Source organism: Ovis aries, chromosome 10 (assembly GCF_016772045.2).
Source record: "Ovis aries strain OAR_USU_Benz2616 breed Rambouillet chromosome 10, ARS-UI_Ramb_v3.0, whole genome shotgun sequence".
In the NCBI taxonomy this organism is placed as follows: domain Eukaryota; kingdom Metazoa; phylum Chordata; class Mammalia; order Artiodactyla; family Bovidae; genus Ovis; species Ovis aries.
Window position 1 is genome coordinate 26,370,719 of NC_056063.1, and position 22,492 is coordinate 26,393,210.

The 22,492-nt window shown below is 36.1% G+C and overlaps 1 protein-coding gene across 8 annotated transcripts in view; it reads right to left on the reverse strand.

Annotated features, from left to right (window-relative positions):
• The window catches only part of NBEA (neurobeachin), a 666,092-nt gene that overhangs the window by 308,495 nt on the left and 335,105 nt on the right, over nucleotides 1-22,492 (reverse strand). For all 8 annotated transcript variants that reach the window (XM_060394443.1, XM_060394442.1, XM_060394441.1 and 5 more), the window contains one exon: nucleotides 18,162-18,328. In XM_060394443.1, the coding sequence (XP_060250426.1) occupies nucleotides 18,162-18,328 (167 nt within the window). The remainder of the gene's footprint in view (nucleotides 1-18,161; nucleotides 18,329-22,492) is intronic.

The following is a 22,492-nucleotide window of genomic DNA, read 5'->3' on the forward strand; positions in this document are numbered from 1 at the left end:
ATATTCAAAAGGAGAGACATTACTTTGCCAACAAAGGTCCATCTAGTCAAGGCTATGGTTTTTCCAGTGGTCATGTATGGATGTGAGATTTGGACTGTGAAGAAAGCTGAGTGCCGAAGAATTGATGCTTTTGAACTGTGGTGTTGGAGAAGACTCTTGAAAGTCCCTTAGACTACGAGGAGATCCAACCAGTCCATTCTAAAAGAGATCAGTCCTGGGTATTCATTGAAAGGACTGATGTTGAAACTGAAACTCCAATACTTTGGCCACCTCATGAGAAGAGTTGACTCACTGGAAAAGACCCTGATGTTGGGAGGAATTGGGGGCAGGAGGATAAGGGGATGACAGAGGATGAGATGGCTGGATGGCATCACTGACTCGATGGACATGAGTTTGAGTGAACTCCGGGTTGGTGATGGACAGGGAGGCCTGGCGTGCAGCGATTCATGGGGTCACAAGTGAGCAACTGAACTGAACTGAACTGTGAAGGTAGAAGGCAAACGCTTTCCAAGCACTGGGCCAAGAAAGCAATTTAAAATCAGTCTGAGACAACTGGAAGGTTAAATATCTGGGATGGATAAGTAATCATCACTGCGCTCTGAGCTCGAGGCTTATTCATTGGAAGAGGTATATTTTAACAAGGTTATGAAATGAGAGATGGCACCTTGCTGCTTCATGACAGTTCAGATGTAAAAGCTTGGAAGCATTTGCACTGGGGGAAATTAACCATCAAAATTATAGGGAATAGAGATTACCACTGTAGAAGAAAAGAATATCCTGTCAAACCCTAATCCCCATAGGACAGTTTCTTCTTATTACCAGCCTCATCAGTTTAACCTAAATGGACCTTTTAGTTCTTCACTGGCAGGGGATTGGATTTTTCCATTTGTCTTCCTCCACAATCACAGATCATTACTTAAGAAGCTTCCTCCTCTGCCTAGCATTTCACCATCTCTGCTACTGGTCCATACTGCTCATTAGCTGATACTCCTTTTGATCAACATCAACAGTCCTACCACCACTGTAGATCATTTCCATAGGGGTAGGAAAATCTGTCTCTTCTCTTAATCTATGTTGAGTTAAAATATAACCCTCTCCCTGCCAAAAAACATCCAAAACCATACCAAACAGCTCAACCCCAACCTGCCAACAAACAAAACATCTCACAGCAGATACTCAGTTCTTATCAGTGCTTTCCCTATTGATTAACTCTTTAAGGAAATATGAAACAAAGGGTATCTGATAGTCATAGCCTTTTCACTCCCACAGAATTTATCCTCTCACTGGGAAGCAAGGGCACCTAAACATTAACTAGGATGAAATGTTAGACAGGGGCCTCAAGACAGGAGATCTCCAGGCTGTTCAGTTGGGAACACCACCGTTAAACCTAAGCAGGCTTACCACAACTTATCTCCCTTTATTGGAGCATGTGGCCACAACTTCACAACCCTTTTTCCTAACTATTCCACTACTCTTAATCTTCCTCTCCTTCAACAGTTTTACCATCTGGAAGGGAGGAACACCTCATTCCTTCTGTCATCAGTCTCCCCTCAAGACTTTTACCTCCTGGAGACCATTCCTCAGTTCTTGCATAATTCTAGACAACTGGGATAATTTACAGAATGAATGAAAAGTAGGGGGAAAAAAAGAACAATGAACCAAAGGACATGTGTGACAGCAAAAGACTTGCTTTTACTCTAAAATAAGAGTTGCCTTGTGCAAATCTGCGTTTTATGAATAACAGTAACATTATATTGTCATTAACGTGACAGAAGTTCTAAATAAGGAAAAAATTTAGGCTTATAAAAATGTTTACAGACACTTGAAACACAGTAGGGAAATGAAATTTAACTAAATTTAAAATGAGAGGAACAACATTTTTAAAAAGTGATGAAGGTTTCTCTGGAATGATTGCAACATTCAAATATAGCAGCCATATCAATGAACAAATGCCAGACAACAACTTCATAATGCTTAAGGGCTCTGTGCTTTACAGCAATACCTGTAATGGAAAAGTTAATGTAGCACTGAATAAAAGTGAGCTGCTCAGCTGCTGCAGTAAAACCTCTAGATTGTGGAAATAATGGGCCATTCCCGCCCCCCCCCCATTGTTGACCAAAAACAACAGTTCAAAAAATAAAAAGAAAAATTTTTTAAAGTAACAACATCAAAGATTTATGACTTATATTACCCAGTGAGTCCCTGACAAATCATATGCCAGTTAGGTTTCCCCTCAAAACACTTTAAAGATAAAAAATATTTAACAAAGAGGTGTTGTCTTTCAAATATTCAAGAATCAACAATTTATTAAGTAACTGAAAACAACAAAAATATCATTCATATTAAACTACAAATTAAAAAATTAGGAAACATGCCTAACATTTTTCCTAAACATTAGGCCTAAATATGTTAACTTTAGTAATTTTTAAAAAGCACAGATGTGTATAATGGACTTTTGGACTCAGAGGGAGAGGGAGAGGGTGGGATGATTTGGGAGAATGACATTCTAACATGTATACTATCATGTGAATTGAATCGCCAGTCTATGTCTGACGCAGGATGCAGCATGCTTGGGGCTGGTGCATGGGGATGACCCAGAGAGATGTTATGGGGAGGGAGGTAGGAGGGGGGTTCATGTTTGGGAACGCATGTAAGAATTAAAGATTTTAAAATTTAAAAAATAAAAAACTGAAAAAAAAAATAATAAAAAAAATAAAAAGCTGCCTCAAAATTTTAAAACCAAAGGCTGAATTTCTGACTTTACAGCATAGTTGGTGATATTTTTTTCTTAGAAAAACTTTACTAATGAACAATACTCTCCAAAAGTTTATTTAGGAAGGTTATTTTTACTAAATATTCTATATGTATAAAAATATGCATACCATCATGTATTTCTATATATTTGTAAAAATGGTAATGCCAATTACTAAATGCTTGCGTTTACATGACAGTGAGAAGTATAAAAGAAAACCGTAAGTTAAATTATTAGAAATCAGACTGGTAAAGATATGTTTAAGTGTCTATTAATATTGTTAATATTGCTTAAAATATTAATTTCTTTAATAAACACTGGATAAAATGTTGCAGGATAGTGTAGAACAGGAATAGTGTGCATGTGCTCAGTCATGTCCAACTCTTTGCAACTCCATGGACTGTAGCCCGCCATGCTCCTCTGTCCATGAGATTCTCCAGGCAATAATACTGGAGTGGCTTGTCATTGCCTACTCCAGGGGACCTTCCGGACCCAGGGATCAAATCCATGTCTCTTGTGTCTCCTGTACTGGCAGGCAGATGCAGTAGGATATTGTTTTCTAATTTATCTAATTTATATTCCACAATTCTATGAAATCATTGTGTTGTATTTTATAAATGAAAAGTATTGAAGCTTGGAGAATTTAGGAAATTTACTAAAGTTATACAAATCTTCAGCTCTGGAGATAAATTTGAATTCAAGTCTGAGTCCAAACCTCGAACATAATACTATCTATATAATTATTCAATTAATACTCACAAAGCAATAATGTAGTGAACTTAAATTTTACATTTATCAATTTAGTTTATTTTTCTTATGTTCAAAGTTTACCAAATGATGTAATGAAAATTAGAATTGTTAAACACATAAAATATTGTAGTTAATATATTCAAAATATTCTGAATTATAGTATTGCTCATTCTTTCTATATTGCAATGTAAACAAAGAAAGTCAGAGGTGGAGGCTGAAGTAAAGTCCTTATTTCGTTCTTTATCCAAACTTAATAATTTCTGAAACATTAGCAAAGAAACCTAAGTAATATTATTATTCTTTACTGAGTACATTTGGTAACATTTCAGAATCCTTTGGGACCAGTTATAGGTACACTGAACTTCTGTATTCATTCATTCTTTCATTCAATTACCTCCTCACTTACTCAGCAATATTTATTTACAGACCGCCTCTTACATGTCAGGTACTCTGATACATACAAAGAACTCTGGCTCCTGAGGAACTTGGGGTTTGGGTAGTAAACCCCAAGTAAAGTAAAAAGATAAATATACATGTATGGCAGGGATATAAACCAAGCAAAAATGTGTTAAAGAAGCGAGGAGGAAGGAACTAAACCAAAAATGTAACACTTAAGTTCAGTCTTCTCCACTTTAAGGTCTCACAGACGTTAAGTAAATAGTTGGAAATTCTAATCTGACCAGGTGGCATTTCAACAAGTCAGTCTGTGGAGAACAAACACGTGCTGGGATGGTTTGAGTGTTTGATTTTAGGCAGAGGCTGGAATAGCAAACCCTTCTTAACAATATTTTCTAGCCCTAGCATCTGAAACCCCAAACACACTGAACTGAGCTGATATACTACTTTTTAGGTGTAATTTAAGTATTTTTGGATTTTTAAATATTTAAGAAGTTATCCTTTGGGGAAATATGGGGGTAAGGAGTGAAATTATCATAAGAATTAAAATAACTAATATTTGTACTTACTGTTTTTAATCATCACAACCTACTTAAGAGCTGGCTGTATCAATAATAATGTAAATTTTAAATGTGAAAAATAGATCGGAGAGGTAACTTTAAAATATCTGGAGTTCAGAATGTTTCGAAAGATGAAACAAAGAATACTAATGTAAAGGGATTTATAATATGTACTCCAAATAAAAACAAATAATCGTGGGTTGCAGGAAGATGGATGAAACTGTAATTTCAAAGTGAAAAGCATTATTAAAATGGCAGGGCTTCAAGTTGGACAGAATAGATATTGAAGAAACTCAAGAAACACAAAATGACAAATGTGAAGTATTTTATTTCTCTAGGTCCTGAATTATATATGCCAAAAGCAGAGAGTAGTCACAAAGGTACTTTGTGGAGCATATGTTAGGTTGTATTATAAGATGACTCCCATTTTATAGATCGAATGAGTTGACCAAAGTTGAGGTTTCATCAAAACGATCTGGGAGATGGTAAATAAGCAGTAATTAGGTTAAACCAGGGAAGAAAACTTTACTTCTGATATAGATTTAAAAGACCTATATGTGACACAGAATCACATAAAAAATAAACTGATTTACCAGTTTTACTTTAAAGTAAGTAGCAACTATTCCTTAAGGGAACAGTACCCTTGAACGTCAAGTTAGTGTCTCTGAACTAGCCATACTTGAAACCAATGCTCACATAACTCTGACCATGACAGTATCAAATCTACTGTAAGGTGAAAATTGTAATTATCACTCAATTATTATATTTGTAACGACAGCTCCTAAAGAAGTTAACAGGGTATTTTGCTATTTATCTTTTTCATATGTTAACTTACTGCTTATTAATGTACCTTAAAGTGCATTAAAACACACTCAGCTTCTCAGCTGATAAATCTAAAGCTTTAAAAATGCCTGTGTGATGGTTTATATTTGGCATATTTTATTGTCTAGCCCTCAAATGTCTTTCTTCACACAAAAGCCAGCCGAACTCAGTTTTAAAATTTATGTTAAGACTCAAAAGGCATAAAAACCCTCTTTATGGAATACCCCATTCCCTGGCTCTGAATTGCATCTTCATCTGAAGAGTGTTTGACTGCAATTTGGTAACTATTTACTGAATAATGGTAACACAAAAGAATTCCACTTGAAAGAAAACAGTTTCTGTCTTACTGTCTACAAAGAGATATTACAATTTGTAGCTTCTACAAAAATCATATGAATCCAGTTTTTACATTAGCTTGAAAAGCTATTAAAACAGTTCTTCTTAGGGCTCAGTTGTCTATACCTAAAAGTAAAGGAGCTGATTATATCTTTAATGATACCCATCAGCCTTTTCTTCATGGAAGATTGTTTCCAACGTGATGCTAATGGCCCAAGATTCGATTAGTAAAGATACATGATTCATCTTATTTTTCTGGGGACTTGTATCATATCGGTAATTGGTCTTTCCTGACAGACTTCAGGGCTTCATTTTGTTTCCTTCCTGAATTGCTACTAAAATGCTTATGGGCTTGTTTTACAGATTTTTTTATATTTCTAAAATAATATTGTAAAAATATAAGTACCATACTACCTCCATAGAAGAATTCTCCCCACAGATTTTACATTATATAGCACACATTTCATGTTTAGAATTTATCTTTACCATGCAAATTGGATTAATAGTAGCCAAAGTATCAAATCCTATTTGAAAAGAGGATTAAAGGTTTTACTATGCCAAACAAAACTGACAAAAACTTTTTTTACATATGAAGTTGGTAGGAGACAAATGTAAACTGCTGAAGATCATTTTATTTGATCTGTTATCTAAGCAGTAAAATATTAGTAACATTTACTTTTACAAAATGTTGAACAGAAGTTGGATTTTCTTTTGGTTGTGGAGATGGTCTCGGGTATGCAGTACATTAAGACATGTTAGATTGTTCTAGTTTCTTCCACTAATTATCCTAGTGCCACACTTTTTTTTTCCTTCTTGAATGACTCAATACCCTCAATTTTTGTTTTTGTTGTTTTGCAGAATGCTTCACTAGTTGTTTACAAAAAAGTGGGATAAAACAAACAGATAAACAGACATTAAGACTTTATGTTTGAGAAACCATATAATATCAAATATTTTAAAAAGTGCATATAGAAAAAAACTAACACAGGGATGTGATATAATGAAAACACAGTATAAGACAAAGCTATATTAAAACATACTTGTAAAAACCAACCTTATTATATTAATAACCTTAAAATGCCAAAGAATTAAACTTTAAAAAAAGTCACAATACGCAGATTATTTGCATTTATTTCCTTTTTTTCTTAATGAGTATTAGATACTGAAAATACTATCTGAAAATAGAGAATAAATTATAATAGATAATTATTTTCTAGCATTGCTTGTTAGAAAAAGGGAGTGGTAAAATGCATCTGTAGTATCACTATCTGGGCCACATTTATTCCATCACACAGTTAATTCCTAAAGCCGAAACAATCATTACATTTTGATGTTCATCTGTTTTATTGAACTACCACATGGGAGATTTATGGGAATGCTATCATGTCAGGGTCACAAGATTAAGTGAACAGTGATGACAGTAAATAAACCATTTCTCTATATTCCAAAGGGTTTAACTCAGTTACTTAAAATGCCATAAACATAAATAGTCTTCTCCCTCTACATTGTATTTGTGACAGATGACTTCAAAATACAGCACTCTAGGGCAATGGCACTTACCAACTAAACAGGCAACCCTTATTGTTGACAAAAGACACTAAACTACTTGTAAACACAAATATTAAAAGCAATTTCACATTTTAATCCATAAAATTTTAGTCTGCATATAGAGCAGTATCACTGTAAACTACTCATTTATAAAAGCAAAAAAGATATAGTTACAAAAAGGGTATTTGCTGAGGAAAATATTGTTCAAATTCAAATTCTTAAATGTTTATAAGAATGTTTTCATGTCATTTCATGAGTTCCAAAAAGTCAATGAGTTTAACACATTATTTTAGGGAGTGTAGTGATATTTAAGTAAAAATATCAAAATTATCTTTAAAAATATTTAAAAAAAGCAAGCTTATAAAAACAATTACCTCAAAGGCATCCAGAGAGTTTTCTCAACAGTCTAATAATGTACTATCTCCAATGAGTTCTACAAAACTGTCAGCTGCCAAGATAACAGATGCTACTGTCTGAAAAATATTTTCTATAGTTTGGTATATGAATATTTTAATTAGCAGCCAAATAAAGGACTGAGGAGCTGTGATAAACTTAATTTACCTCTAGGCACGTATTTCAAATGGTCAAAAAATTTTAACTTTATCCTATTTGAAAGTCAAGGATAAGTTTTGTTGCTGTGGAGATCCAAAACTTTAATTTTTATTTTAAAACTAATGATTTCAACGCCTGAGAAAGTGTCTAATTTTTGTGAGTTTTATTATTTTATATTTGTTTACTGATTTTCTTGATTATTTTCATTTGTGTAGATTATATCATTCTAATGCTATATGACAGAATATGGTCCACTAGAGAAGGGAATGGCAAACCACTTCTTGCCTTGAGAACCCCATGAACAGTATGAAAAGGTAAAATGATAGGATACTGAAAGAGGAACTCCCCAGGTCAGGAGGTGCACAATATGCTACTGGAGATCAGTGGAGAAACAACTCCAGAAAGAATGAAGGGATGGAGCCAAAGCAAAAACAATACCCAGTTGTGGATGTGTCTGGTGATAGAAGCAAGGTCCAATGCTGTAAAGAGCAATATTGCATAGGAACCTGGAACGTTAGGTCCATGAATCAAGGCAAATTGGAAGTGGTCAAACAGGAGATGGCAAGAGTGAACGTCGACATTCTAGGAATCAGCAAACTAAAATGGGCTAGAATGGGTGAATTTAACTCACATGACCATTGTATCTACTACTGTGGGCAGGAATCCCTCAGAAGAAATGGAGTAGCCATCATGATCAACAAGGAGTCCCAAATGCAGTACTTGGATGCAATCTCAAAAACGACAGAATGATCTCTGTTCGTTTCCAAGGCAAACCATTCAATATCACAGTAATCCCAGTCTATGCCCCAACCAGTAACGCTGAAGAAGCTGAAGTTGAATGGATCTATGAAGACATACAAGACCTTTTAAAACTAACACCCAAAAAAGATGTCCTTTTCATTATAAGGGACTGGAATGCAAAAGTAGGAAGTCAAGAAACACCTGGAGTAACAGGCAAATTTGGCCTTGGAATACGGAATCAAGTAGGGCAAAGGTGAACAGAGTTTTGCCAAGAGAACGCATTGGTCATAGCAAACACCCTCTTCCAACAGCACAAGAGAAGACTCTACACATGGACATCACCAGATGGTCAACACCAAAATGAGACTGGTTATATTCTTTGCAGCCAAAGATGGAGAAGCTCTATACAGTCAACAAAAACAAGACCAGGATGACTGTGGCTCAGATCATGAACTCCTTATTGCCAAATTCAGACTTAAATTGAAGAAAGTAGGAAAACCACTAGACCATTCAGTTAAGTTCAGTTCAGATGCTCAGTCATGTTCGACTCTTTGCAACCCCATGAATTGCAGCACGCCAGGCCTCCCTGTCCATCACCAACTCCTGGAGTTCACCCAAACTCATGTCCACAGAGTCGGTGATGCCATCCGCCATCTCATCCTCTGTCGCCCCCTTCTCCTCCTACCCTCAATCCCTCCTAGCATCAGAGTCTTTTCCAATGAGTCAACTCTTCGAATGAGGTGGCCAAAGTATTTGAGTTTCAGCTTTAGCATCAGTCCTTTCAATGAACACCCAGGACTGATCTCCTTTACGATGGACTGGTTGGATCTCATTGCAGTCCAAGGACTCTCAGCTATGACCTAAATCAAATCCCTTATGATTATACAGCAGAAGTGAGAAACACATTTAAGGGACTAGATCTGATAGATAGAGTGCCTGATGAACAATGGACAGAAGTTTGTGACTCTGTACAGGAGACAGGGATCAAGACCATCCCCATGGAAACAAAATGCAAAAAAGCAAAATGGCTGTCTGGGGAGGCCTTACAAATAGCTGTGAAAAGAAGAGAAGGAGAAGGAAAAGCAAAGGATAAAAGGAATGATATAAGCATCTGAATGCAGAGTTCCAAAGAATAGCAAGAAAAGATAAGAAAGCCTTCCTCAGCGATCAATGCAAAGAAATAGAGGAAAACAACAGAATGGGAAAGACTAGAGATCTCTTCAAGAAAATTAGAGATACAAGGCAATATTTCATGCAAAGATGGGCTCGATAAAGGACATAAATGGTATGGACCTAACAGAAGCAGAAGATATTAAGAAAAGGTGGCAAGAATACACAGAACTGTACAAAAAAATCTTCACAACCAAGATAATCACGATGGTGTGATCACTCACCTAGAGCCAGACTCTGGAATGTGAAGTCAAGTGGGTCTTAGAAAGCATCACTATGAACAAAGCTAGTGGAGGTGATGGAATTCCAGTTGAGCTATTTCAAATCCTGAAAGATGATGCTGTGAAAGTGCTGCACTCAATATGCCAGCAAATTTGGAAAACTCAGCAGTGGCCATAGGACTGGGAAAAGGTCACTTTTCATTCCAATCCCAAAGAAAGGCAATGCCAAAGAATGCTCAAACTACCACACTATTGCACTCATGTCACACGCTGGTAGAGTAATGCTCAAAATTCTCCGAGCCAGCCTTTAGCAATACGTGAACCGTGAACTTCCTGATGTTCAAGCTGGTTTTAGAAAAGGCAGAGGAACCAGAGAACAAATTGCCAACATCTGCTGGATCATGGAAAAAGCAAGAGAGTTCCAGAAAAACATCTATTTCTGCTTTATTGACTATGCCAAAGCCTTTGACTGTGTGGATCACAAGAAACTGTGGAAAATTCTGAAAGAGATGGGAATACAGGCCACCTGACCTGCCTCTTGAGAAACCATATGCAGGTCAGGAAGCAACAGTAAGAACTTGGACATGGAACAACAGACTGGTTCCAAATAGGAAAAGGAATATGTCAGGGCTGTGTAATGTCACCCTGCTTATTGAATTTCTATGCAGAGAACATCATGAGAAACGCTGGGCTGGAAGAAACACAAGCTGAAATCAAGATTGCCGGGAGAAATATCAATAACCTCAGATATGCAGATGACACCACCCTTATGGCAGAAAATGAAGAGGAACTAAAAAGCCTCTTGATGAAAGTAAAAGAGGAGAGTGAAAAAGTTGGCCTAAAGTTCAACATTCAGAAAACTAAGATCATGGCATCTCGTCCCATCACTTCATGGGAAATAGATGGGGAAACAGTGGAAACAGTGTCAGACCTTATATTTTGGGGCTCCAAAATCACTGCAGATGGTGACTGCAGCCATGTAATTAAAAGACACTTACTCCTAGGAAGGAAAGTTATGACCAACCTAGATAGCATATTCAAAAGCAGAGACATTACTTTGCCAATGGTCCATCTAGCCAAGGCTATGGTGTTTTAAGTGGTCATGTACGGATGTGAGAATTGGATTGTGAAGAAAACTGAGCGCTGAAGAATTGATGCTTTTGAACTGTGGTGTTGGAGAAGACTCTTGAGAGTCCCTTGGAATGCAAGGAGATCCTACCAGTCCATCCTAAAGGAGATCAGTCCTGGGTGTTCTTTGGAAGGAATGATGCTAAAGCTGAATCTCCAGTATTTTGGCCACCTCATGAGAAGAGTTAACTCACTGGAAAAAACTCTGATCCTGGGAGGGATTGGGGGCAGAAGGAGAAGGGAATGACAGAGGGTGAGATAGCTGGATGGCATCACCAACTCGATGGACGTGAGTTTGAGTGAACTCCAGGAGTTGGCGACAGACAAGGAGGCCTGGCGTACTGCAACTCATGTGGTCACAAAGAGTCGGACATAACTGAGCAACTGAACTGAACTGAATGCTATGTGAAGCATTTTATAAATTATTTTACTTTGGAGAGACTGACAGGCTGTTAAAGTTTTCTCTCTCTCTCTAAGGGAAGATGAAGTTTGATACTCCTTTAAGGTATTTGCTGAATCTGGTAATACCACTTTGGTCTTTTCCCCACTTGTAATATTCTCCCAGTTTCCCAGGCTTTTCGTTTTATTTACTGAAGACTCAGAAGTTGCTCACAATTTTCCTTTCTATCCCCAATACTGTAATACGTCAAGGTTGTATACATCATGCAAAATACCAAGCTGGATGAATCACGAGATCGAATCAAGATTGTCGGGAGAAATATCAATACCTCAGATATCAGATGACGCTACTCTACAGAAAAGTAAAGTGGATCTTAAGAGCCTCTTGATGAGGGTGAAACAGGAGTGAGAAAAAGTCAGCTTAAAACTCAACATTCAAAAAACTAAGATCATGATATCCAGTCCCTCTACTTCATGGTAAAGAGAAGGGGAAAATGTCAAAGCAGTGAGAGATTTTCTATCTTTGGGCTCCAAAATCACTGCAAACGGTGACTGCAGCTACGAAATTCAATGATGCTTGCTACTTGGAAGGAAAGTGTGACAAATCTAGATAGGACACTAAAGAGCAGACAGATCACTTTGCCAACAAAATTCTGTATGGTCAGAGCTATGGTTTTTCTAGTAGTTGTGTATGGACATGAGAGCTTGACCATAAAGAAGGCTGAATGCCAAAGAATCGATGTTTTTGAATTGTGGTGCTAGATAAGACTCTTTAGAGTCCCTTGGACTGCACGGAGATCAAACCAGTCAATCCTAAAGGACGTCAACCCTCAATATTCACTGGAAGGATTGATGCTGAAGCTGAAGCTTCTATACTTTGGCTACCTTATGCAAAGAGCCGACTCACTTAAAAAGACCCTGATGCTGGGAGAGATTGAAGCCAAAAGTAGAAGAAGGCCGCAGAGAATAAGATGGTTACATAGCATCACTAACTCAGTGGAGATGAATTTGAGTAAACTCTGGGAGGCACGGAAGGACACAGAAGCCTGGTGTGCTGTAGTCCATGCATTCACAAAGAGTCAGACATGACTTAGCGACTAAACAGTAACAATTCAAATTAAGTGCCAATGCAAGATTCCATCCTTTCAGTTTCTTGATCTCATTATTATGATTTTCAACTTGACTCCACTTAATTATTGGATTTTTATGACCACATTCTGGATGTGTTAACCTGTTCTGATATATTTCTGAAATCTTAAAATCAAACATCTGAGAGATTCCCATAGTTCAGTTCACTGACTCTTATTTTCTTGACTCCATTATTTTCTGTCTATCAGTCCCCTGCTTTCTTTACTTTGCTTCCTTCCTTAACTATTTTAGATTATCACTTATCACTCTATCACTTCAATCACTTTCTTATTTGTAACTTTATATGTTTATTCCTTTGCCTTGATGAAACTATCCAGCAATAAACAACCCTAGAAGTGATGAATTAAAGACAATGTGTTTTTTAACCTATTTACAGATACAGCTTAATAGTCACAGGTACGGCTCTTTCTCTTTTTGGCTGTTGACAGAATATAAGCAGTTTCTTACATATTTTAAAAATTTACAATTAGGCGCCTTCCTTTTATTTGGAAGGAAATGGAGTACAAACCTTGTAATCTATTGTAATAAAATGTTTTGCTGTATCAGAGAAAACATCATGTGATACATTCAGATTAGTTGGGAAAATAATTCAAAATATGGTATAATTAGCTCAGAATAAAATCCCACTACCCTACAAGAATCCATATTTTAACAATTTTCGGTGGTTGGAAGAAGAAAACATATAGATGTATTGCTGACACAATCTGTTGAGGGACAATGTATGTACGTGTGTCGTATGGGGAGTGGGAGATGAAAGAAAGAAGTAAATCAAGGAATAAGAGAGGTGAGATTTGTTGGGGATTGGAAATATATATTTGGCCGTGTCTAAGAAGTTTATCACATACATGAACAGTGACCTACTGTCATATGGAGCTCTATTTTCTTTCATGGTAGACTTTTCCATTAAAATATGATCTGGGCAAGGGAAACTCAATAATCATCTTCCCATCTACACCACTTCTTTCAGTGTTTCTGAGTTCTAAGAATGGCACCACCATTACCCGGTGAGTGATGACAGCCACCTGGACAACATTCTTGATTCTTTACTAACCATTTAATCATCAAGTCACAATGACGTTACATAATTTTAGATGTATGTTTTCTATTAAAGTGGCTAGCATCAGTGACCTAAATTAAATAGAACCCAATGAGTTGAATGTTAAAGATTCAAGTACCCAAGGAAAATGAAAATCTGTTTCATAGTTACAGAACCTATAGCTCAGACAGATGGTTGCAAAAAAGTCCTAGCCAGGGAATAAAATGGATCAGAAAATTAAGCAAAATCTCCACTACACTCTATGTCAACTTCTCCAAAATAAGCAGGGTTTTGAATCTAGAAATCTGAGGCTATTTTTACCTTCTTAGCAGATATGAGATACTCCTTTTAAAAGGCAGCTGAACTATCCCAGAAGACATGCTGGACAATGAGTCTTGAGGGGAAAAGAGACTGAGGTATCTGGGGTTTGGGTAGTTTACTGTAAGACTAAGAAGATGATGTAAGAAGAGGGTCCTAAAAGTGAGATGGTACATTTACTTCCAATGAAAGGGCAGGAACATGTGCAGCTGTTTCCCAGGTACCACAGCTCCTTGCATTAATGCAGAAACTGAAGTCTAATTTTGTCCAGAAACAGACCTGCTTTCAAGAATAAGCATATCTCTAGAGCCCAGAGTAAAATGAAGATCTAGAGCTTTACATTAATAAGATTAGCAGAATCTCAGCATAATCCTTGAGTGGGTGGGGCCCTATTAATAAATAAGACTGAGTTTTCCACCTCTCATGGAGGGGACTCAGGGCAAATTAATTCAGGTTTAAATAAAATCTGAGTACAGTGGTTGTAGTTCATACCCGTTATAAATGGCATCAGTAAACGTTTTAAGACAAAGGACAGAGAAATGGAGCCAGGAAGTGAAAGTTAATAGGACTGTTTCAGAATATTCCAAATCTAGACTTTGTTTCAAACGCATATGATTTTCACTTCAAATACTGCCTGCTCACTCCTTGCTTTATGTTTTAGTGTTTAATTTACATTACTTTAAGTTAATATTTTGTGCTTATAATGCTGATTTTGAGTTATTTCATTACTTTGACTTCAAATTCTTGATAGAGTGAGAGAACTCTTGATACAGATGAAGTCTTGTTTTAGAAGTGTAGACTATCAGACTGAAATCCAATAACTATGTCCATCCTCTCATTTCAACCTGTTACATTTATTTATATAACTTTTTAGAAGCTATGGCATGCTATTCTATGAAGTTTCATAGCCATTAAGTGAGAATGAGCTATGATACAAATATTTTTTATTTCTAAGCAGGTTAATTTTTTGGTCATCTTAGATTTCACAGTGTTAACAAGATCACAATTAATATTAAGATTGTTTCTTCTACTTAGTGCTACCAATACCAATATACTTGTCAAAACAACTTGTTAATTTATATTTTAAAAAAGCTTTCAAATTCTAGTTTTTCCAAAGGGAAGAAATCAAGATCAATAACATTATATGAATTCAAAAGTTAAAATATGTTAGAGCCAGCAAGCAGCATAATTGAGTCAAAAGATAAAAGTTAAAAGGAATTATATGTTAAAATTAAACATTTTTTTATAAAACAGGAAGTAGAAGATTATAGAGATGAAATTCCTCCAGATTTAACATATATTTAATAACAAGAATATATCTGTAAGTGGTATTCAACCTCTCCACTGAGGAAACTAGAAGGCTATTGGAAGAGACAGGCACATCTACGTTGCTATAAAACATTAAGTGATATACCACAGATAGCTGCAATACAGATAATTACCACAAACTATGAGGAATCAGGTTTATAAAAGATAGAGAAACCAGGAAACTCTATAGAAAGGGTGACATGTGACCTCAGCTATAACAGGGTGACCATACTTTCCTATTTTTTCTAGTATATGTCTTCATAAAGCAGCCAGACTAATCTTTTTAAACATAAATCAGATCATGTTACCCTTCTGCTCAAAACCCTTCACTGTTTTTCATGCCACTTAGGATAAAGTCACGAATCCTTGTGATCTACAGGACTTTAAATCATCAGACTCATATGTTCCTCTCCAGCCTCATCTCAAGACACCACTCCCACCACTCACTGAGCTGTAGACATAAAACTCCCCTTTCTGTTCATTTTATTATTTCTATGCTCTGAGTCTTTGTAATGTTTCTCTTCTAATGTTCTATATTCCACCCTTTGCTGATGATTCCCTTCTCATCCCTCAAAACTTGGCCTAAACTGACCTTCTTTGAAAAAGTCTTCCCTGAATCTCCAATCTAAAATAAAGATCCTCTGTTATACTCTTTCTTTCAGAGTACCCTATATTTTTCTTTCCTAATGTTTGCTGAATTTTGTTATTAATGCTTTATTTCTATAATTATTTAATATGAGCCCCTTCTACCAGACTATAATTTAATTATGCGAGGGCAGGCCAGGCTTTGGTGCTCAGCTGTTTCATCAAATACTAGTTTAGATGTTGCTGTGAAGGTATTTTGTACGTGTGATAACATGTATAATCAGTTGACTATAAGTGTCACTTCATGGGAAATATAGATGGGGAAACAGTGGAAACAGTGTCAGACTTTATTCTTTTGGGCTCCAAAATCACTGCAGATGGTGAGTGCAGCCATGTAATTAAAAGATGCTTACTCCTTGGAAGGAAAGTTATGATCAACCTAGATAGCATATTTAAAAGCAGAGACATTACTTTGCCGACTAAGGTCCGTCTAGTCAAGGCTATGGTTTTCCAGTGGTCGTGTATGGATGTGAGAGTTGGACTGTGAAGAAGGCTGAGCACCAAAGAATTGATGCGCTTGAACTGTGGTGTTGAAGAAGACTCTTGAGAGTCCCTTGGACTACAAGGAGATCCAACCAGTCCATTCTGAAGGAGATCAGCCCTGGGTGTTCTTTGGAAGGAATGATGCTAAAGCTGAAACTCTAGTACTTTGGCCACCTCATGTGAAGAGTTGACTCATTGGAGAAAACTCTGATGCTGGGAGGGATTGGGGGCAGGAGGAGAAGGGGACGACAGAGGATGAGATGGCTGGATGGCATCACTGACTCAATGGACGTGAGTCTGAGTGAACTCCGGGAGTTGGTGATGGACAGGGAGGCCTGGCGTGCTGCAATTCATGGGGTCGCAGAGTCGGACACGACTGAGCGACTGAACTGAACTGAAAGGATATTATGCCCAGTAATGTGGGTGGGACTCAGCTAATCAGCTGAAGGTCTTAAGAGAAAAGACCTAGGTTTCCTGGAGAAGAAGGAATTCTGCCTCAAGACAGAAATCCTGTCTGTGCTTCCAGACTGCCAGCCTAGCCTACAGATTTCAGATTTGCCAGGTCCCATAAGCATGTGAGCCAATTCTTTGAAATAAATTGATATCTATATATCTATATTCATATCCATACCCAAATCTATATCTGTATTTTACCTATATTCTGTTGGATCTTTTCTGTTTGTCTGGTGAAGCCTGACTGATACAGTCTGCTTCTACTTGTAAAACTGTGTGATACTATACAGGTTTCACTTAAACTCTGAAATCTTCAATTTCTTTATTGTAATATGAAAAAATATTCAGTATCAACCTTAATGGAGATTTTATGAATGTTAAAAAAAAATCTCATTTAACATTCTTAGTATAGTGCCGGGCAAACAATAAATATTTAATTAATGTTAGATGTGGTGGTATTGTTATTATTATAAGAAACAAATATCTAGAGTTAGCTATTTTTAAAGATGTTTATGTTCTAATAGTACTTTAAATTCAAATAATAAAGTTTTCTTAAATTTATCTTATACTTGAGATCCCAGGACAGTTGATCAACTACTATCCTGGCCATATTCCAGACGTTCTTTCTAGCTAACAGAATCACTTCTACCAGAATTTTTCTTAGTGTCCTTTCTACAATTAACCCATTCCTAAATTCTGCCAGACAGAGACTGGATAAAAACATTCAATGAGATAAGATAATACTAATATATATAAATGAAGGACATTAGCAATCTAAATATAGTGACCTGACTCACTACTATTTTTCTAGAAAACATTGTGCAGAAGAAAGCAAAACAAATTTATGTCCACAAATTTTTAGTAGAAAAACACTTTTTATTATAGTCTCAAAAATAGCCTAATTTGAGACGAAAACCTTTCCTAAGAGAAAGTGAATAGAGAAATATGAAATAAAATATTTTTAAACAATGTATTACTTTTCCATAATACATGCTTATATTATTACTACTTATATGTAAGAAAAATTAAGAATGATATAAATCTAATAATTTGAAGAGCTGACTCTAAAAGATTAAAAACAAACCATTTCTACACCCTTACTATATACGAGAAATGATATTCTAAAATACTTGTCTAAACAAATTTTGTATTGTTATACATAATTATAAATTAGAAATAACTTCCATTAGATTACTTGTAAAAGTTTAGATTTTCTTTTAAAGCCATTCTAAAGAGTCATTAAAAAGATTTCAGGAAAAAAATTAAGCAATTTATAATACTTTAAAATAACAGTATATGAGTAAATTTTAAGTTTATAGTTACGTTTTATTTATAACTTTTAAAATTAACCTATGAGTTACTATTTACTTCTAGTATTTTTTCTTACAACTCACCTATGAGAAACTGCTCCCCATGCACCATGCTTATTTGTGAGAATGTTCAAGATTTTCTGTTTCAACTGATTTGCAGTCACGTGGTCCCGATGCTTTGCGGCACTTATGAGGTGGTCACACATCTTCTCTTCCTCTCTTCTATCAGCAGCATATTGGGCACACTGTGACTAAAAGAAATACCAACAGTCCATGATAATACATCTCTATCTACATAGGAGAGAAATGATATCTAGCCTTGAGTTAAAGGGTAATTATCAATTCAATTTTTAAAACTCAGACAATATTTTGAAAGTTATTCTAGTATATATGTATGTGTGTATATATATGTGCATATATATATGGTCACTTTGCAAACTGGTAAAACTGTGTTCTTTCTATGTGTTTATACATAAAGTACATGGAAAGCAATTTGAATGTTAATAACCTGGGTCTCCCGCATTGCAGGCAGATTCTTTACCATCTGAGTCACAAGGAAAGCTCATTAAGTAATATTATCAGATAATTTATGACTTTTAATTTACCTTCCAATTCTGAAATTCTGATTTTAACATACTCTAAAAGTGAGCATTTTAGAAACAAAATAGTTTATCAAAAATTCAAATCTACTTATTATTTTACCAATACAATGTTGTTGTTGCTGTTTAGTTGCTACATAGTGTCTGACTTTTGTGACCCCATGGACTGTAGCCTGCCAGGCTGCTCTACAGATGGGATTTCCCCTCAAGAACTCTCGAGTGGTTTGCCATTTCCATTTCCAGGAGATCGTCCCAACCGAGGGACTGAACCCAGGTCTCCTGCATTGGCAGGGGAATTCTTTACTGCTGAGCTACCAGGGAAGGCCCTAATATAGTATATAAGTGTTCATTGTTCAGTCATGTCCAACTCTTTGTCACACCATGGACTGTAGCCTGCCAGGTTCTTTTATCCACGGAATTCTCCAGGCAAGATTACTGGAGTGGGTAGCCATTCCCTTCTCCAGGGGATCTTCCCGACCCAGGGATTGAATGCAGGTTTCCTGAAATGCAAGAAGATTTTTTTTTTTTTTTTTTTTTACCATCTGAGCCACCAGGGAAGCCCAATATAGTATCAGCTCAGTTCAGTTGCTCAGTCATGTCCAACTCCTTGCAAACCCATGAACTGCAGCACGCCAGGCCTCCCTGTCCATCACCAACACCCGCAGTCCACCCAAATCCATGTCATTGAGTCGGTGATGCCACCCAACCATCTTATCCTCTGTCGGCCCATTCTCCTGCCTTCAATCTTTCCCAGCATCAGGGTCTTTTCAAATGAGTCAGCTCTTCGCATCAGGTGGACACAGTATTGGAGTTTCAGCTTCAACATCAGTCCTTCCAATGAACACCCAGGACTGATCTCCTTTAGGATGGACTGGTTGGATCTCCTTGAAGTCCAAGGGACTCTCAAGAGTCTTCTCCAACACAACAGTTCAAAGCATCAATTCTTCGGTGCTCAGCTTTCTTTATAGTTCAACTCTCACATCCATACATGACCACTGGAAAAACTGTAGCCTTGACTAGATGGACCTTTGTTGACAAAGTAATGTCTCTGCTTTTTAATATGCTGTCTAGGTTGGTCATAACTTTCCTTCCAAGGAGTAAGCGTCTTTTAATTTCATGGCTGCAGTCACCAATTGCAGTGATTTTGGAGCCCAGAAAAAAAAAAAGTCTGACACTGTTTCCACTGTTTCCCTATCCATTTTCCATAAAGTGATGGGACCAGATGCCATGATCTTCGTTTTCTGAATGTTGAGCTTTAAGCCAACTTTTTTACTCCCCTCTCTCAGGCTCTTTAGTTTTTCTTCACTTTCTGCCATAAGGGTGGTGTCATCTGCATATCTGAGGTTATTGATATTTCTCTCGGCAATCTTGATTCCAGCTTGTGCTTCTTCCAGCCCAGCGTTTCTCATGATGTACTCTGCACATAAGTTAAATAAGCAGGGTGACAATATACAGCCTTGACGTACTCCTTTTCCTATTTGGAACCAGTCTGTTATTCCATGTCCAGTTCTAACTGTTGCTTCCTGACCTGCATATAGGTTTCTCAAAAGGCAGGTCAGGTGGTCTGTATTCCCATCTCTTTCAGAATTTTCCATAGTTTCTTGTGATCCACAGTCAAAGGCTTTGGCATAGTCAATAAAGCAGAAATAGATGTTTTTTGGAATTCTCTTGCTTTTTCCATGATCCAGCGGATGTTGGCAATTTGGTCTCTGGTTCCTCTGCCTTTTCTAAAACCAGGTTGAACATCTGGAAGTGCACGGTTCACATAATGCTGAAGCCTGGCTTGGAGAATTTTAAGCATGACTTTACTAGCGTGTGAGATGAGTGCAATTGTGTGGTAGTTTGAGCATTCTTTGGCATTGCCTTTCTTTGGGATTGGAATGAAATGTCTTACTTAAAAATGTTATGTTCCTGATAATTACATATAAATCAAAACGGTACCATTTAATAGTGTTCCATCTCATAAATGGCAATGTGGTATAGAAGATAGTTTAGGAATTTTGACTTTCATTCAATTTCACACTTTATGTAAATTCTTTTTTCTCTGTAATCAGTTTTATATTCATAAAATAAAGGGCTAAAACAATATTTTCTCTACAGAGTATCTTAGCTTTCAAATTTAGTGTATTCAAAGTGTCTTTGAATGATAACTACTCTCTTAATCTTCTCTACCTAGTAATCAGTTGTCCTGTCAGCTATCTGTATTCAAGTTCATTGGTATTAGAAACACAGGCACTCCTGTGTATCAAAAAGGTTCAATACAAACATGAACATGAAGATGAAACATCTCTTTAATCATGTCTTTTTTGTATAATGATTTATGTATAGAGTGACTGCAAATTTTAATATTATCAAGTATTAATATGAGTCATATAATTATAAAAAACTTTCATACATCTAGAATGTACATATAATGAGTTCACATTCATTATTACAAAGTAAAAATCCTTCATGGAAGGTATCTGAGCATAATCCTTTCAACTATCTCTTGATTCAGACTACCACAAGTCATGTCTTCCAGAGAAATAATCCTTCTGTAACCTAAGAAGGATTAATTCATTTTCCAATTTATCTTTTTGTACAGGGAATCACCAATTAGTACAATGATCTGCCTCCATAATGAGGTTAATATTTCATTAGCTCATTGGAGAGTAAAATTAAATTTTCATTTTTCTTCCTTAACAATTACAGTGGTTAGCCAAAAAAACTTAACTGTTAAGTACCCATCTCAAATTAAATATAGTTTTTTTCTTAATTACAGGCTTATATGGGAGATACAGAAATTCTTCAAAAAGTCCTAGCATAAAATGTTATGGCTTTTATAAAATCTCTTACAATATAAAAGTGGAATAGGTTTGGTAAACTACATATGCATACAGATACACACACATCAGTGAGTTTTATTAATACAGCTTTAACCTAAAAGGAATAAATAGAAAATCTGAGTTAAAAAAAACAATGCACGTTCATTAATTAACAATGATAATACTCTCAAAATTTGGTTTACATCATTATTTTTTTGTGTACACAATGTAAAAACACTGAGTTGTTCACATTCCCTTCACAGCATCTATACCTCTATTAGCTGTGTGTCCTCAATCAAACAGATCTCATTTTCACCAAGATGGTGAAAATTTTATTAAGGGTGTGTGAAAACAATCTTACTCTTTAAATGTACAAAGCACGCATACACAGTACATAAACAAATAAATAGCATATTGGTGATAATTATAATAAATCATGGTAGGGGCTGATTAGGGTGACAACTATTTAAAAATTTTCCTTAGAGGGGACAATAATATTAAAAGGTTAAAAAACACCACTCTTAGCTTAATATCACCTTGGTTAAATGTATGTTAGAGCTTGTAATTAATATCTGATGGCTTGAAAATGTATCCTAAATGCTTTCACATGTCAAATATTGATCTGCTTATATCCCCACAAAATAATTTGCTTTTCTGAGTAGAAATATGATCAACTCAAAACTGATTCTGCAGGGAATTCAGTTAATATCCTAAATGTTATTACTAACAGAGGTTGAAAGTCAACTGAACATTGCTATTTTGTCTACAGTTCTGACATATCTTATACCTAAACATATTATTCAAAGCAGATAACTTAATCTTTTCTCATCATCCAGATTAGAGTATGATACCTGATTTGTAAAGATTTGAAGTTATTTATGGTTGGAAAGATACAAAACTTCATTCTGACAAACACTTAACTGTTGATGTACTTTTATCAGAATTTATATTTTTTTTTCTAATAAGACTGCTACAATCCCATATGACAGGTATGTGCTGTCTCATTTGACAA